Below are 16065 nucleotides of genomic sequence, written 5' to 3'. Positions count from 1 at the left end.
CTATTCATCAATTGATATCTCTCACGGCTAAACATAAAAGGAAACTAATTCTGTTGTAGGTTCGTGTGCTTCTCTGATTGCATGGCAGGTGGACCCCATCCAATTTCCTTGAAGGAAAGAAGACTCCATGCCCTGCATCTTCTACATGTGCCTCCCTGATACGTCTCTTTGCCCGGCAAGAATAAATATAAAAATCTAAATTGCATTGATTTCCTTTTAAATTAGCATACAACGCCTCTATATCTTTGATTAGAATATTCCCATGTAAACTCATCCATACGTACAACCTTGTGGCCTGAGCATGCACGGCTCAAGGGACGATGAGATCCATGCAAGTAGTACTCACGTTGTAGTTTTCCATTAGCATATAACTCAGTATGTTTCTTATCTCCCGGGACCAAATCAAGAAATACGCCATAACTGCATGCGCTCGGAACAAAACAAGAAAGATTGTTCAATGATTTGTCCATCGGGCCATCTTCACTCAACTAATTAGGTGCATAAATATTTCGCTGTATTGATCCCTCGGCACACTAACATCACCGATGTCCGTATCAAAAAGTAAGATATGATAGTGATGGATATAAAAGATAAGTAAAAGTGCAAAATAAAGTAAATATAAATAAAGTGCAGCAAGGTATTTTGTGTATTTTTGGTTTTATAGATCTGAAAATATATGATCGTAAATAGACCCGGGGGCAATAGTTTTCACTAGAAGCTTCTCTCTTGAAAAACACATACGGTGGGTGAACAAATTACTGTTGAGCAATTGATAGAAAAGTGCATAGTTATGACGACATCTAAGACAATGATCATGAATATAGGCATCACGTACATGACAAGTAGACCGAAACAATTCTGCATCTACTACTATTACTCCATACATCGACCGCTATCCAGAATGCCTCTAGTGTATTAAGTTAACAAGAACGGAGTAACGCCTTAAGCAAGATGACATGATGTAGAGGGATAAACTCAAGCAATATGATATAAACCCCATCTTTTTATTCTTAATGTCAACAATACAAATACGTGCCTTGCTGCCCCTTCTGTCACTGGGTGAGGACACCTCAAGATGGAACCCATAACAAAGCACCTCTCCCATTGCAAGATAGATCAATCTAGTTGGCCAAACAAAATCAATAGATCATAGAGAAATACAAAGCTATCTTAATCATGCATAAAAGAGTTCAGAAAAGACTCAAATAATATTCATAGATAATCCGATCATAAATTTACAATTCATCGAATCTCAACAAACGCACTCAAAAGAAGATACATCGAATAGAACTCCAAGAACATCGAGGAGAACATTGTATTGAATATCAAAGAGAGAGAAGAAGCCATCTAGCTACTAGTTATGGACCCGTAGGTCTGTAGTAAACTACTCACACATCATCGGAAGGGCATCGAGGTTGATGTAGAAGCTCTCCGTGATCGAATTCCCCTCCGGTGGAGTCCGAAAAAGGCCACAAGATGAGATCTCACGAGAACAGAAACTTGCGGCGGTGGAAAACTATTTTTGGTGTGCCCTCTTGTGTAGAGGGAATATTTGGGTATTTATGGAGCAAAGATTAGGGTTAGGGGAGTCCCGAGGGGGCCATAAGCCTAGGGGGCGCGCCCATGGGGCTTGTGGCCCTCTCATGGCTCCTCTGGCATCCTTCCAAGGCTTCGTGGTTGTCTTCTGGTCCAAGAAAAACCATCGTAACGTTTTATTCCATTTGGATTCTGTTTGGTATTGATTTTCTGTAGAAGACAAAAACAAGGAAAAACAACAACTGGCACTGGGCACTAGGTTAATAAGTTAGTCCTAAAAAATGATATAAAGTAGCATATTCATGCATATAAAGCATCCGAGATTGATAATATAATAGCATGGAACAATAAAAAATTATAGATACATTGGAGACATATCAATGTGTCGGTATCTGCACATCGATCATATTGATCGAGTCACTGCTAACAAGCGGGGCAACAAGGACAAGGATGAGGGGTCACTGATGGATCACTAACCAACCAATATTAAGCATATAGGATAAGAGGTAAGGTAACAATAACAGGTTACAAAAGCAGGCTATGCATCAGAATGAGAGCTATCGAACAAAAGGAGCAAAATATAATGCAAGCATGAGAGAGAAAGAGTGGATGATATACGAATGATCAAGGGGGTTTTGCTTGGCTAGAAGCTCTGCTGAAAGGGGCTGATCGTCAGGAGTGTAGTCGAACTTGGGAGCAACGTCGGTCTCGGGGTCTAACGAAGAGAAGAAGGGGAAGGAATAGTAAATATAAAGCAAACAAATGCAACATGATGCATGACATGGCAATATGCCATGTTAGGGGTGACCTAATGCAGTACTAAGTGTTTTAGACGGGGCGGGAAAATATTCGGGAATATTTACCCAGCTCCAGACATTTATCGGTTAGATGATCAGGAGAGGAAGGTTCTATGTTTGCAGTGTTAGAGACATGTGACATGTATGTGGATGGCGTATTCGGATTCGTCTTCTTTTTTTTATCAATTTTCATACACAAATTATTTTCATCCGAGTTAGGAATTATTTTATATGATTTTTTAAAGTTTGAATGGTTTTCTGGATTTTCTGGTATTAATAATAATTCAAATAATATTAAATGGAAATAGCTAGGCACACACCCAAAAGTGTACCCACCAGTGGGCACTGTGGGGCTGACAGGGGGGTCCCGTTGACTACCTAGTCAGCATATGACCAGTCAATGTTGACTGGTCAACTGGGCCAGCGGGGCCCAGGTGTCACAGGGTGTTAGATAACTAAAGTTGGTTTAATTAGTAGCGGGACCACATGGCAGGGACATTAAATAAATTAAAGGGTTAATTTTTGAAGGGGTTGGTGTTAAACCTGTTTAGGCTAATTAAACTGGCCGACCAACAGGGGGGTTTGCACGCGTGCGCGTGTAGAGGCGGGCCAGTGGCCACAGCGCTCCGCCGGCAGTCAGCGGCAGAGGCAGGCGGGCACGCTAGGGAGTGGTAGGGCGGTACCGGGCAAGCAGGGGTAGCGACCAGCGGCGACCGGAGGTGGGCACGGTCGCGCGCGTGCGTAAGCGAGGCACGAGGGCAGTAGCAGAAGGAGCAGCTAGCAGCGGCAACGGGGCAGCGGGAGGCCGCAGGCGCGCGCGTGGCATAGCCAGGGTGCGGCCACAGGCGGCCAAAGCGAGGCAGGGCGTGCCCCAACCGGCAGCAGGCATGGGGCATCGGCGAGCAAGCAGCGGTAGGGGGTGGCGCGAGCGGGCACGGGTGAGGCTGCAGGCAGCGGCATGCGAGGGAGGAGACAGTGAGTGGCCTGAGGTAGGTGCGACGGGGGCGCGTGCGCGGCCAGGGTGACAGGCCGCGGCGGCCGACTACAGGCGATGCGGGCGCGCGCGTGCGATCACGGCCACGCGCGAGCGGGCCTGGAGGGCGCGACAGGGGAGGACGAGCGTGCGGCATGGGACGGCCACGGCGCGGGGCACAGGCTCGGTCGTGGCTAGGGGAGGGAGAGTGCGTGGGTGGCCGCGGGCAACAGAAGCAACTGAAGCAGGCGCGCGTGGAAGCGAGCATTCGGTGGCCATGGCGAGCTCGGGAGGCGGCGGCTTACAGCAAAGGATTCGGGGGGTGGAAGGGGGAATCGGTGAAGGGACTCACAACGAGCTCGGGGGCCTGGTCGAGGAAGCCGTAGGGGTTGGGATGCAGCGAATCCGACAACGAACGGCAGCGGCCGTGGCGAGAAGAAGAGGCGATTGCAAACTTCTGGTGCTCCCCTACTCGAATAGATGCGGGCAGGCGGAGTAATCATCGATGCTGACGCTCCTAGACATCCTCTCAGGCAGCAGGGAGGCTAGTGGACGCGACAACGATGATGGCGCGGCAGCAACGGCTCGGGCGCGATCTAAACAGAGAAGAGTAGGGCGAGCGAGGGCGATATGGTGTGTTAGGGTTTGTCCGTGGGGCTAGGGGTGGCCTTATGCACCGCCGGGGCACGCGGGATTGCCGTCGCATGGCCATTCATGGCCATGGAGGCCGCGCGCGCGTCCACTGTGCCTCCGGTGAACACAGAAGGGAACGATGACACTGATGGGTTGGGCTGCACTGTACACTTGCGGCCCAAGTGCACAGTGGGCCTTTTCTTTTTCTTCTTTTTCCTTTTCTGTTTTATTATTTCATCACTGTTTTGCGATTAAAACAAATAGCAATTGAATTTTTCTAACAATGAAATTTGGCACATAATTATTAGCCATAATTTTGGAGAGGCCCACTAAGTTGAAAGTCAAATAAAATTTTATAAATATTTGTTTATTTTGAAAAGGGGTATTTTATTTGTTGTTGGACTACTTATTAAATCATAGGAATTTATCTATGAATCAAATGAGTTTAGTTTCCACATAATAATTTCTTAGTGAATATTTGCAAAATTATGAACTATTTTGTTTGCAATTCTGAAGATGTAAATGTTTGACTTAGCATTACGAAATTCAAATTAACTGGTGATTTTTTTTATCAAGTGGCACTTAAGCTTGCTAAACATGATGACATGGCATCATTAGAGGGGAGATTTCTGTAGCATGATACTGGGGGTATTACATTTAGCTTGGGCACCATATGATTCCATATATATTCCCATTGTAATCTCTTTTGATCAATAAAGCACAAGGAGAATCCCTAGAAAACATATTATAAGTATGTTTTCTATTTTCCTCATCCGATGTGGTACTAAATGTTTGTGCAAGAAATCATGCTTCAATGTAGGCTCCACAGGGCATCAACCGCACAAGCATGAGTTGTACGTCACAGATACAAAAATGGGGGGGAAACGATTATACTTCTTTAGTGGAAGCAGCGTTTTGGCTCTTAGGTGCATCTGCACCCCGAGGGCGAACAGTAAAATTGTTGAAAATAGTAAATCAATTAAAATTTCTGATTTTTTTGTGATGCGAGATGCGCATGTGCGTGCCAAATTTCGTGGAGTTTGGACATTTTAGTAGTTGTCAGCAAAAAAGATAAATTTCAGGCATGTGAGAAACTTTTGAAAACAACATTATTTGGAGCTTATTTTGTCTTTTTCTGCCATGAGCTCCTCAAATTTCATTTAGCCATAAATTTTACAGGCACCTGGCACACTCGGTCATCTTGCATAAAAAAAGAAATCAGATTTTATGCTATTTTTTAATTCGCTGTTCACCTAGTGCAGATGAGCCCGAGCATCAACTTGAGTATCCGTTCCTCGGTTTTCTTTTTTACTCCGCATATTAGTTTTTCTTAGGTGGAAATATTTGAAATTTGACCAAGTTTATAAGAGAAAGTGTTAACATTCGTAGTATCAAACCAGTGTCATTAGATCCATCATAGAGTATAATTTTATAATGTATTTATTTCAGAGTATAGTTGCTAATATTTCTTGATAATTTTTTTGCTTAAGACTAACCCAATAAGCATAGTAAAAAGAAACATAGGGAGTGATAGCTAATAATTTGCGTCTTTTTGTACATATTCATAGCAATAAATTTGTTGAAAATGCCAAACAGAGATCGAGCTCCATGGATGCCTTATTTGGAAACTTCAAAAATTCAAACTTTTAACTTCTAAAAAATCATGAAAACAAATATACATATTCCTAGATACATAATGTACACGTGTGCAAATTTTCAGGTTGAAATACATTAAAATGGGACATACAAAAACACAAATCCGGGGCTTTTTAGCATTTGTACTCCTCAAAGTCAATGATTTTTTATGCAGCTCGCAATTCGAGGTATTTCATCCCTGATTTTTTCACACATACACATTACATCCTTGCAAAGATGTGCGTTTTTTTAAGAATTTTTGGAAACCGAAAAGTTTGAATTTTATTTTTTTCAAAATAAAGGCCTCCATGAAGCTCAATTTCCAAAATACCGTACTCTAAATTTGTTAAGAATTAAATTAGAATATGAGAATAACGCCCCACAACATTCTTGTCATACATGAATTGTAGCATACCTAATCGTAAATGTAGGTTGATTGCTGCCTTTAGGGGAATGATTTGTTGCTGGAAAAAAAATGATGTCAATGGCTTGCATATGATTGATGATATGAAGGGTTTGCAGGCAGTGGCGAAGCTAGGGGGACCAGCAGGGGCCTGGCCCCCCCTATGGCATTGTACAATACGAATGATTTTATACTTATGGCTAGTTTAGACATGATGTTTAGACAAAATTAGCTTTCTTGGCCCTCTCTAAATAAGAATCACCATGTTCGGCCCCGTTTAAGCTCCAATCATGCCTCCGCCCCTATTTGCAGGTGAGGGGAAACGGAATATGAATTGATTGCATGTACATAATGATGTGGAGGGCTAGATGACACATGTGGTGACATGGAATATGTGAACCTTGAAAGAAATAAAAAATATAGATATAGATATAACCAAAATGTGAAAAGGAAGAGAAAGGAGCACACAGTAGTGCCTTCTTTCTAAAGAAAAGACACTCATGGGGCATCTTAGATCTGATAAATATCAAAAAAAAACAATAGCCAATGTCATAGATAGACAGCTAGACACAGAACTAGTAAAAAAATAAAAGGATATTGATTGTAGCCGCCAAGTTTTGTCCAAGTTTTGATCTCTAGCGGTCGGCTACAATCAACGGCGGCTAGGGTGGAAGTTGGGGTACATAACTCGTCGTAGTAGCGCATATTGATATTATAAATAGGCAGAAGTTATGGTGCCAACGAAATGTAAAACATAAAACAATTTAGAATAGCCTCGAGTTCTTAAACCATTTGAGATTGTGACCATCAGAGTATGGCAATTGTTTATGGACCCCAATAACTAGCAAACATTTGCCGTGGGACATGAAATTGTGAATGTTTTGTATGGCAAATTCTTCAAAAGCACGTGACAATTTCTTCACAAATTCAACAGAGGATTTTGCGCGAAAATTCCTGTGTTCGCTTGTAAGAATTGTCAATGCTTCCAACATATAAATTGACATGAAAAATGTTTGTTATAACTTGCACCTCCGACAAAACGTTCGCTGAATAACATTATTTATTCAGAGACGTATGTGCGGGTATGTAGGGACAAGTGAACCCAACCAACCAGACTGGAGCCTTGGAGCTGGATCCGATCGCTGAGGCCCCCGGCGCGGCAGCGCCTCACGGCCGGGAGGAAGCGTTGGCCGCCAGCGCCGCGCGGAGCACCTCTCCGAACTCAACGAGCCTGGCGGCGTCGGGCACGAGGTCCCCGACGGCTTCGTGCGCGCAGAACCGCACCGCCCAGGCCGCTAGCCGCGGCGTTCTGGCCTCGTCGAGGACGGGAAGCCCAGCGATCCTCTCCGCGGCTCCGAACCACCCGATGTAGGAGCCAACGACGATGTCCAGGAAGCCGACGTCATCCCCACCGAAGTAGGGCTTCCCGCAGCTGCACTCCACGAAGGCCTCCTCCAGCTGCCGGAGCGCGGCGGACACCTGCTCCGCGGCATCAGCCTTGTCGCCGCCGACCATACCTCTCAATGTCCGAAGTGGTGAATGGAGCTGCAACCTCCCGGGACAGATAGCCATGATCAGTTACCAGAACAGTAAAATAACTTGCGTTCCAGATCCAGTGGTCACGATCGAATGGCTGCTCACCTTGGAGTCGGCATACTCTGCCCAGAACCGGTGGACGGCGCAGTGGTAGGGGTCGGCCGGAAGGATGGGCTTCCCGGCGGCGGAGAAAGCTTCGTCGACGTACTGCAGGATTACCAGGGACTCGCAGACGGGGCGACCGCCGTGGAGGAGCACGGGCATCTTCTTGTACACGGGGTTGGACCTGAGCAGCAGCTCGCTCTTCCTGCCCACCGCTTCCTGGAGGAACTCGTACTCCACGCCCTTGAGCCTGAGCGCGATGCACACTCGCGACACGAACGGGCTCGCCCACCCGCCCACGACCACCACCGGCTCCGACATCGCCGCCGCCGCCGCCGCCGGCTCTTCTAACACACAAGCTCACAACTAACTCACTTTTATAACCCAGCTTAGTGGAACCACCGTAAACCAACGGTAATTTTGATTTGTCTTCTGGAGCAGCAAGATTCGAAACAACGCCGTCGACGGCGTCAGAGACCGATCGACGCCATCGGAGCGCGGCCGGAGTTGTCGGATCCATCCATCTTGGGGTAAAGGGCGCGGTTGGTGCGGTGCGTGATCGAATTAAGAACAACCAAATTGGACCAACAGTGGTTGTTGGGCGTTGTGATGGCGCACGTGGCTTGACATGTCCATTAGTGTTCCAGAGTAGAGAAGCCAGTGTGGAGTGGTGGTCAGGGACGAGGAGGGGGAAGTTATTGTTTCGTCCTGGGATTTTATTGATGCTTGTCAAAGCAGCGTGGAGGAAGCGGAGCTTAGGGCTTGCATTGCCGGTCTATACATAGGTATTTCTCTTCATAATTCTATAATTTTAGAAACTGATTGCACTTTTGTGGTTGCGTCTCTTGTATCAGGGGTCTATGACAGATCTGCTATGCGTGACTTGAAGATGAAAGCGTTGAGCATCTCAAAGTTGATCAACAATTTTCAATTGTCAAAGATTAATCGTTCGGTCAATATGGTGGCACATTTAATCGCTAAGTATAGCTTCGACAATATATTAGATGATATTTTTGTTAATGATGTACCGTCTTGTGTGGTGAATATTGTATCGATTGAGTGTGCTGGAGTGGTCGGTTAATTAATATAAGGTGGTGTTTAAAAAAAGAGTGGAGTACTTTTTAACACGATAACATTTTTTTTAAACGCCTGATCTATTCATCAACTGTGAAGGTAGTAAAAATATACATCCAGGTCCGTAGACCATCTAGCGACAACTATAAAAACTGAAGCGAGCTGAAGGTGCGCCGTCGTCATCGCTCCTTCCTCGTCGAATCCGGGCAAAACTTGGTGTGGTAGACCGTCAGGATACATCTTGGTATCGAGCGACTTCGTAGTCAATGTAAACGCCGCCCGAAATGTCTGAAATAAATCTAAAAAAATGAACTTTGATGGTTTCATTTCACTGCAATAAATCTAACCAACTATGCTTGGTTCGCAGAACTGCAAAACAAACTAGAGAAGAATATTAGATTGAGAAGGGTTGCAGTATTGCACATCTGAAGGTGGTGTTGAAAAAAACTCCCTTTCAACTTGTATCCCTTCCCGAGGCGACACGGGGAACCCTAACTCCCGCAGCCGCCAGCCCTCCTTGATGATGATATAGACCTAGTGTAGGGTAATAGGCCTGACCGAAACACCCTATCCAAGGTCACTACCCTAGAAGCAAAGGCACCCAAGAGACAACAAGGAGTACCAATTGAAGGCGTCGAGTGCAATCCACTCGACCAGTCATATCACTCGGGTACCCCTCCCTCCTGATGTCACTCGACCATACAAGAAACCACTCGACCTACTGAACACCAAGAGTCACTCAGGACAGCAACGGTCAGGCGTTCACTCCGTAGTCTTTAAGAGCATTAATAGCACTTTATAGCTGGCGTTATCAGTAACGCCCTCTCTTTATGTACATTGAACCCCTGTAACGGAGGTGGGCTGGGTCCTGGCGCACTCTATATAATCCACCCCTCCTCTGGGACAAGGGTTCGCACCCCCTGTAACACATACACCCATATTTCAGTCGACCGCCTCAGGACACCGAGACGTAGGGCTTTTACCTCCTCCGAGAGGGGCCTAAACTCGTAAACACTTGCGTACAATCTCACGTAGCTAGGACCTTTCCTCCTCATACGTACCCCCTATACTTACTGCCAGACTTAGTACCACGACAGTTGGCGCCCACCATGGGGCAAAGCGTCTTAGCGACTTCCGGCGAGGTTGCATTTTCTTCGATCTTCATCAACATGGTTTTCGGCGGCGGTTTGATCATGGGTGGCGAGTGTCGACTCGGCACAATCACTTTCATCGCCGACGATTCCGCATGGCCCCAGGAAGCCCCCCTCGACGTCGAGGCCCTCCCGATCCGTGGTTCGTGGCACTTCCGCGCGAGTGCGTGCAGCGTCCTCCTTCGGCAGCCGTCGACTTCGTATCAGTCAGTCCTCGCGTCATCGTCTCACTCTGTTGGACGGTGCCGCAAGTGGTCTGGTCGTTCGCGGCTCCAGCAGTGGGTGAAGCACGCGGTGGCTCGTCAGGCATCCCCCCCCCCCAAGTCGTGGCGATCGAGCCCGACATATTTCACTACAGGTCAGTCGGCCTGTCGACTGATTTTGCAGACACCTTTTTCGAGAGAGGGAGTTGTGACCTTGCGGCAGAAGTCCTCATGGTTGACTCCCATCGTGGCCCACCTGGTTTTTGTCGCAGCAGTGGCGACGGCCTGTCATTCGGCCATGAGGAGTATCAGCCCCAACCTCTCAGCTCGCAGCAAAGGGAGGAGCTGCACCGCCGCAACGTGGAGGCTCTCCAGACCCCCATCATAGGGGAAACCGCCAAGGCTCGGGCCTTGGAGGCAGTGCGCCTAGACACGCTGTCTGAGCGCACTCGTTTGGATAATCTCTAACATTCTCTTGACGAGTGTGCCCGTCGACTAATCCCCGGGTCCAATCGGCGTTCACGACAATTGTTTCCACCAGAGACTCAGGTATTCCGCACACTGATTCAGAATCTAGCAGCTGCTGCACGTATCGCAGAGTCCATTCAGCCGTCTTGTTCAGAGGCTGGAAGGGGTTTGGAACAGATCAGGGCGTTGCTCCGAGCAGCAGTAGACCAGAACTCCGCCGTGTCCCAGTCACGGAACAGAATTCACAGTCGATCAGTAAGGGCAGACACCGTTCAGTCGGCACACAGTCCTAGGTCACCTTTGCGGTGAGGAGATCGTGATCACCGCCAAGATCGGCATCCTGGGAAGAGCTCATGGAGAGTATGATCGTGAGTACGCCCGCGATAACCACCATCGAGCGCCTTCGCCCTTTTCGAGGGACGAGTCATACGCGCCCCGGCGGTATGATCACAGGCGTCCGTATGGAAATTACCGCGGAGTTCCAGTCGACCCAGAGAGCCCGGCTTCGACACAAGGTCCGTCCTTGTGCAGGGTTTGGTCGACCGGAACAGAACATACAGAGAAGGGCTGGATAGAGACATGCCCAGTGGAAGCAGGGTCCACATCTTCGGCCCAGAGTGTTTTGCAAGAGCCATCAGAGCCACTGAGATCCCCCATAACTTCAAATTGGCAACTGGCGTCAGCAAGTTCATAGGGGAGTCAAAGCCCGACACTTGGCTTGAAGATTACCGAGTGGCGGTGCACATTGGTGGCGGCAGCGATGAGGTGGCCACGAAGCACCTCCCTTTGATGCTTGAAGGTTCTGCCAGGGCCTGGCTGAATCAGTTGGCCCTTGGGAGCATTTTGAGTTGGGATGAGTTGGCCCGAGTGTTTACCAGAACATTTGAGGGCACCTGCAAGAGACCTGTTGGTCTACCGGATCTGCAGCATTGCGTGCAGAAACCAAATGAAACCTTGAGAGACTATATCCAGAGATGGATCACTCTACATCACACAGTGTAGATGTGTCGGATCACCAAGCAGTCTGTGTCTTTAAGGAAGGCGTTCGCTACAGAGAGCTCAATCTGAAGTTCGATCGGACCGGAGATATGTCCTTGACTCGGATGATGGAGATTGCCACCAAGTATGCTAACGGCAAAGAGGAGGACCGACTCCGGAGTGGTAAGAACAAAACAGTCGCCCAGGACACCGGAGGAGGAAATTCCAGTCGGAAGCAGAAGCGAAAGGCTAAGGCAGCAGTGTTGAATCAAGGAAAGTTCAAAGGGAAGCCCAAAGGGCCTGGGATCCCTAAGAAAGTGAAGGACCAAGAAGTAAACGATGTGATGGATTTGCTGTGTCATATTCACACCAAGAAGGATGAAGAGGGAACCTGATTCTCCCCAAGCATACAACTCGACAATGTCAACTCCTAATCCAGAGCTTCCGAGAAAGCAAACCCAATGAAAAGGACAAAGAGTCCGATAAGGAAGAAGAAGGTAAGGATGATGATGGTGGTTACCCCAATGTCAATGCCACCTTGGTGATTTTTGCTGATCTCGAGAGCAAAAATCGACTGAAGATCATTAACAGAGAGGTGAACATGGTTGCTCCGGCAACACCAAAGTATTTTGAAGTGGTCAAAAAAACCCATTATATTCGACCAGTCCGACCACCCGCCACGCGTAGCTACCCCTGGGCGACAAGCGCTGGTGGTCGACCCAGTCGTGGGAGGCACCCGACTGACCAAGGTTCTGATAGATGGTGGCAGTGGTCTGAATATCCTGTATGCTGAGGCCCTCAAAGGAATGGGCATTCTGATGTCCAAACTCAGTGAAATCAACACGCGATTCCATGGAGTCATCCCAGGAAAGAAAGCCGACTCACTTGGCCAAATCACTCTTGATGTAGTTGTCGACGTTCTAGGAACGGGGGTCCCCAGACTTGCCTGCCTGCGGCCCATGGCGTGGCTCCACCAGGGGCCCAGTACAGTCCATCTTCATCAATCAACACTCAAGACCCTCGCGGGGCGGATGACACAAGGCCTCCTCAGGAGCGGCCTCACCAGGCAGGCTCGCGAGAAGGGCGGAGAGATCAAGGCAAGGGGTACCTCGCGAGGTTCCCATGATGCAAGCCATGACGACCAAGGCCAGGCGGGCGCCAGCGCGCACAGTGTCCTTGTTTCCCCTTTGGTGCTAAGGGGGCAAACGCAGGCGTGGAGTACCGAGGCATCAGGCATAGGTTTCCATATCGGTGCAACAAGACCAAGACCAGCAGGACGGCAGGACGGAGGTCACCATGGAGCCCAAGACGGCGTCACCACCAGAGCCTTTGGCAGGCGAAGACCACCTTTAGTCAGGATAACTTGTACTAGCTGTTCCCCTTCAAATTGGCCGTTGTTGGCTCCCTTCCCGCTCAATATTTGGCAAGAGGACCAGGGCCTCTATAAATAGGACTAGCCACCACCTAGGGAGGAGGGAGATATCACCTTGAACAGAACCACCCACCAAGCACAAGAACACCTCGTGTCAGGAGGTTGTTCTTTCCCTTGTACTGTTCATCATCAGCCCAAGAGGCAATCCACCACACCACACTGGAGTAGGGTATTACACCACAATGGTGGCCCGAACTAGTATAAATCTTGTGTCTCTTGTGTTGTGAGTTCATCAAGCTTAGCTTAGAGATTGCGGCGAGGCTGAGAGCGAGATTTGGTAGGGGGAAATCTTCGTGCGCACCCTAGTGTTCGAACCTCAAGGGTTTTGCCGGAACCCGAAATCCAACATTTGGCGCGCCAGGTAGGGGTGCGCCGGAGCTTTCCTTCCGCCGGTTAGCTCGCCGTCGCTCCGCAAGTCCAATGTCGGGCGACCCAATGACCAGCACGGACCACTGGGCAGCCTGGCTAGCCCGGGCCGCGCTGCCTGCCCAAGAAGACCTCAACCCCATGCCCCTGGCAGCCCGCGCACCGCAGAACGCTGCGGGGCGCAGGCGGCGTGGTCAGACACGGCCCGCCCTTACTCCACGGCAGGTGCGGGCGACCGCAAGGGCCTCAACCCACACCGCAGCCACAGCGCCACACACCCGGCGGGAGCAAGCAAACATGAGAGCCGTGCTCACTGTGGCTCGGGAGCTGCTACGATGCAGGTTGATGGAGAGTGGACGAGATGCATTGCTGGAGCGCGTTGCCGAGCTCCTGGATGTCGCGGCCTTGGGGGCACCGCCTTTCTACTTCCAGCTTGCACCCCGGACCTCGGCCGGACCACACGGCGGGCCTCTCCATGCCCGCGTTCCCCCAAGCACGCCACAAGGATTCATCGACACCAGCTCAACCATCGGCGCCGGACGCCAGGTCGCACCAGCACCACCTCTGGCGAATGAGGGCATGCGCGTTTCCTCCTACGGCCCGGGCGCGCCGTGATGTCTACTACACAACCTTCTTCTTGTAGACGTTGTTGGGCCTGCAAGTGCACAGGTTTGTAGGACAGTAGCAAATTTCCCTCAAGTGGATGACCTAAGGTTTATCAATCCATAGGAGGCATAGGATGAAGATGGTCTCTCTCAAACAACCCTGCAACCAAATAACAAAGAGTCTCTTGTGTCCCCAACACACCCAATACAATGGTAAATTGTATAGGTCCACTAGTTCGGCGAAGAGATGGTGATACAAGTGCAAAATAGATAGTAGATAAAGGTTTTTGTAATCTGAAATTATAAAAACAGCAAGGTAATAAGTGGTAAAAGTGAGCGTAAACGGTATTGCAATGATAGAAACAAGGCCTAGGGTTCATACTTTCACTAGTGCAAGTTCTCTCAACAATAATAACATAGATAGATCATATAACAATCCCTCAACATGCAACAAAGAGTCACTCCAAAGCAACTAATAGCGGAGAACAAACGAAGAGATTATGGTAGGGTACGAAACCACCTCAAAGTTATCCTTTCTGTTCTATCTATTCAAGAGCTCGTAGTAAAATAACATAAAGCTATTGTTTCCGCTCAATCCATCATAGAGTTCATACTAGAATAACACCATAAGACACAAATCAACCAAAACCCTAATGGCACCTAGATACTCCATTGTCACCTCAAGTATCCGTGGGCATGATTATATGATATGCATCACACAATCTCAGATTCATCCAACCAACACAAAGTACTTCAAAGAGTGCCCCAAAGTCTCTATCGGAGAGTCAAGAACATGTGCCAACCCCTATGCATAGGTTCATGGGCGGAACCCACAAGTTGGTCACCAAAACATACATCAAGTGGCACGTGATATCCCATTGTCACCATAGATAAACACGGCAAGACATTCATCAAGTGTTCTCAAATAAAGACTCAATCCGATAAGATAACTTCAAGAGGGAAACTCAATTCATCACAAGAGAGTAGAGGGGGAGAAACATCATAAGATCCAACTACAATAGCAAAGCTCGGGATACATCAAGATCGTGCCATAGAGGGAACACGAGAGAGAACACTAGCGAGAGAGACCAAACACATAGCTACTGGTACATACCCTCAGCCTCGAGGGTGAACTACTCCCTCCTCATCATGGAGAGTGTCGGGATGATGAAGATGGCCACCGGTGAAGGATCCCCCTCCGGCAGGGTGCCGGGAAGGGCTCCCGAGAGGTTTTTGGTGGCTACAGAGGCTTGCGGCGGCGGAACTCCCGATCTATCTTGATATTCGATGTTTTTAGGGTATGTAGGCTTATATGGGCAAAAGAAGTCGGTTGGGGGGTGCTCGAGGGGCCCACGAGACAGGGGGCACGCCCAGTAAGGGGGGTGGGGCGCCCTCTTATCTCATGGAGTCCTCATGAGTCTTCTGACGTGAACTCCAAGTCTCCAGGATGATAATCTTCCAAAAAATCACGTTGCCGAAGGTTTCATTCCGTTTGGACTCCGTTTGATATTCCTTGTCTTCGAAATACCGAAACAGGCAATAAAACAGCAATATGGGCTGGGCCTCCGGTTAATAGGTTAGTCCCAAAAGTAATATAAAAGTGTATAATAAAGCCCATAATCATTCAAAACAGATAATAAAATAGCATGAATGCTTCATAAATTATAGATACGTTGGAGACGTATCAGCATCCCCAAGCTTAATTCCTACTCGTCCTCGAGTAGGTAAATGATAAAAGAAAGAATTTATGAAGTGTGAATGCTAGAAGGTGCACAAGTTTGATCAATGATAATTTCAATCACCTTTACTAGCATCATAATATGTCATAACAGTAGTTCATCTAATAAAACTTTTCATGATCAAGTAACAAACAATTCACATGTTAAAGCATAGACCATAAACTTTCTTGAAAACTAGCAAACTTCATTCTTAGTCATCAAACAATTGCAATTCATCCTATTTTCAGGAAGGGTCTATGTCAGAGCTTTGATTTAGCAAACTTCACATACTCAACCATTATATAGTCACAATTGCTAACACTCACGCAATACTTGTGGTTATGAAGTTTTAATCAGACAGAAAGAAAGATTGGGGCTTATAATGTTGCCTCCAAACGTATTCACCTTTGGGTGATGTCAACAATAATAGTTCATGCTAACGTACATCCAATTGG

General features: G+C 47.9%; 1 protein-coding gene across 1 annotated transcript; it reads right to left on the bottom strand.

Annotated features, from left to right (window-relative positions):
• Nucleotides 1–6747: 6747 nt before the first annotated feature.
• Nucleotides 6748–8266, bottom strand: LOC119305533 (glutathione S-transferase U17-like). The gene is made up of 2 exons (XM_037582031.1): nt 7619–8266; nt 6748–7522 (listed from the first exon to the last, which is right to left on the bottom strand). The coding sequence occupies exons 1-2, from the start codon at nt 7934–7936 to the stop codon at nt 7145–7147; spliced, it is 696 nt and encodes a 231-aa protein (XP_037437928.1). The 5' UTR covers nt 7937–8266; the 3' UTR covers nt 6748–7144.
• Between the last annotated feature and the right edge of the window lie 7799 nt (nt 8267–16065).

Source organism: Triticum dicoccoides, chromosome 5B (genome assembly GCF_002162155.2).
Source record: "Triticum dicoccoides isolate Atlit2015 ecotype Zavitan chromosome 5B, WEW_v2.0, whole genome shotgun sequence".
In the NCBI taxonomy this organism is placed as follows: domain Eukaryota; kingdom Viridiplantae; phylum Streptophyta; class Magnoliopsida; order Poales; family Poaceae; genus Triticum; species Triticum dicoccoides.
Note: the sequence above shows the minus strand (reverse complement) of the source record. Positions and strands in the feature narration are given on the sequence as shown.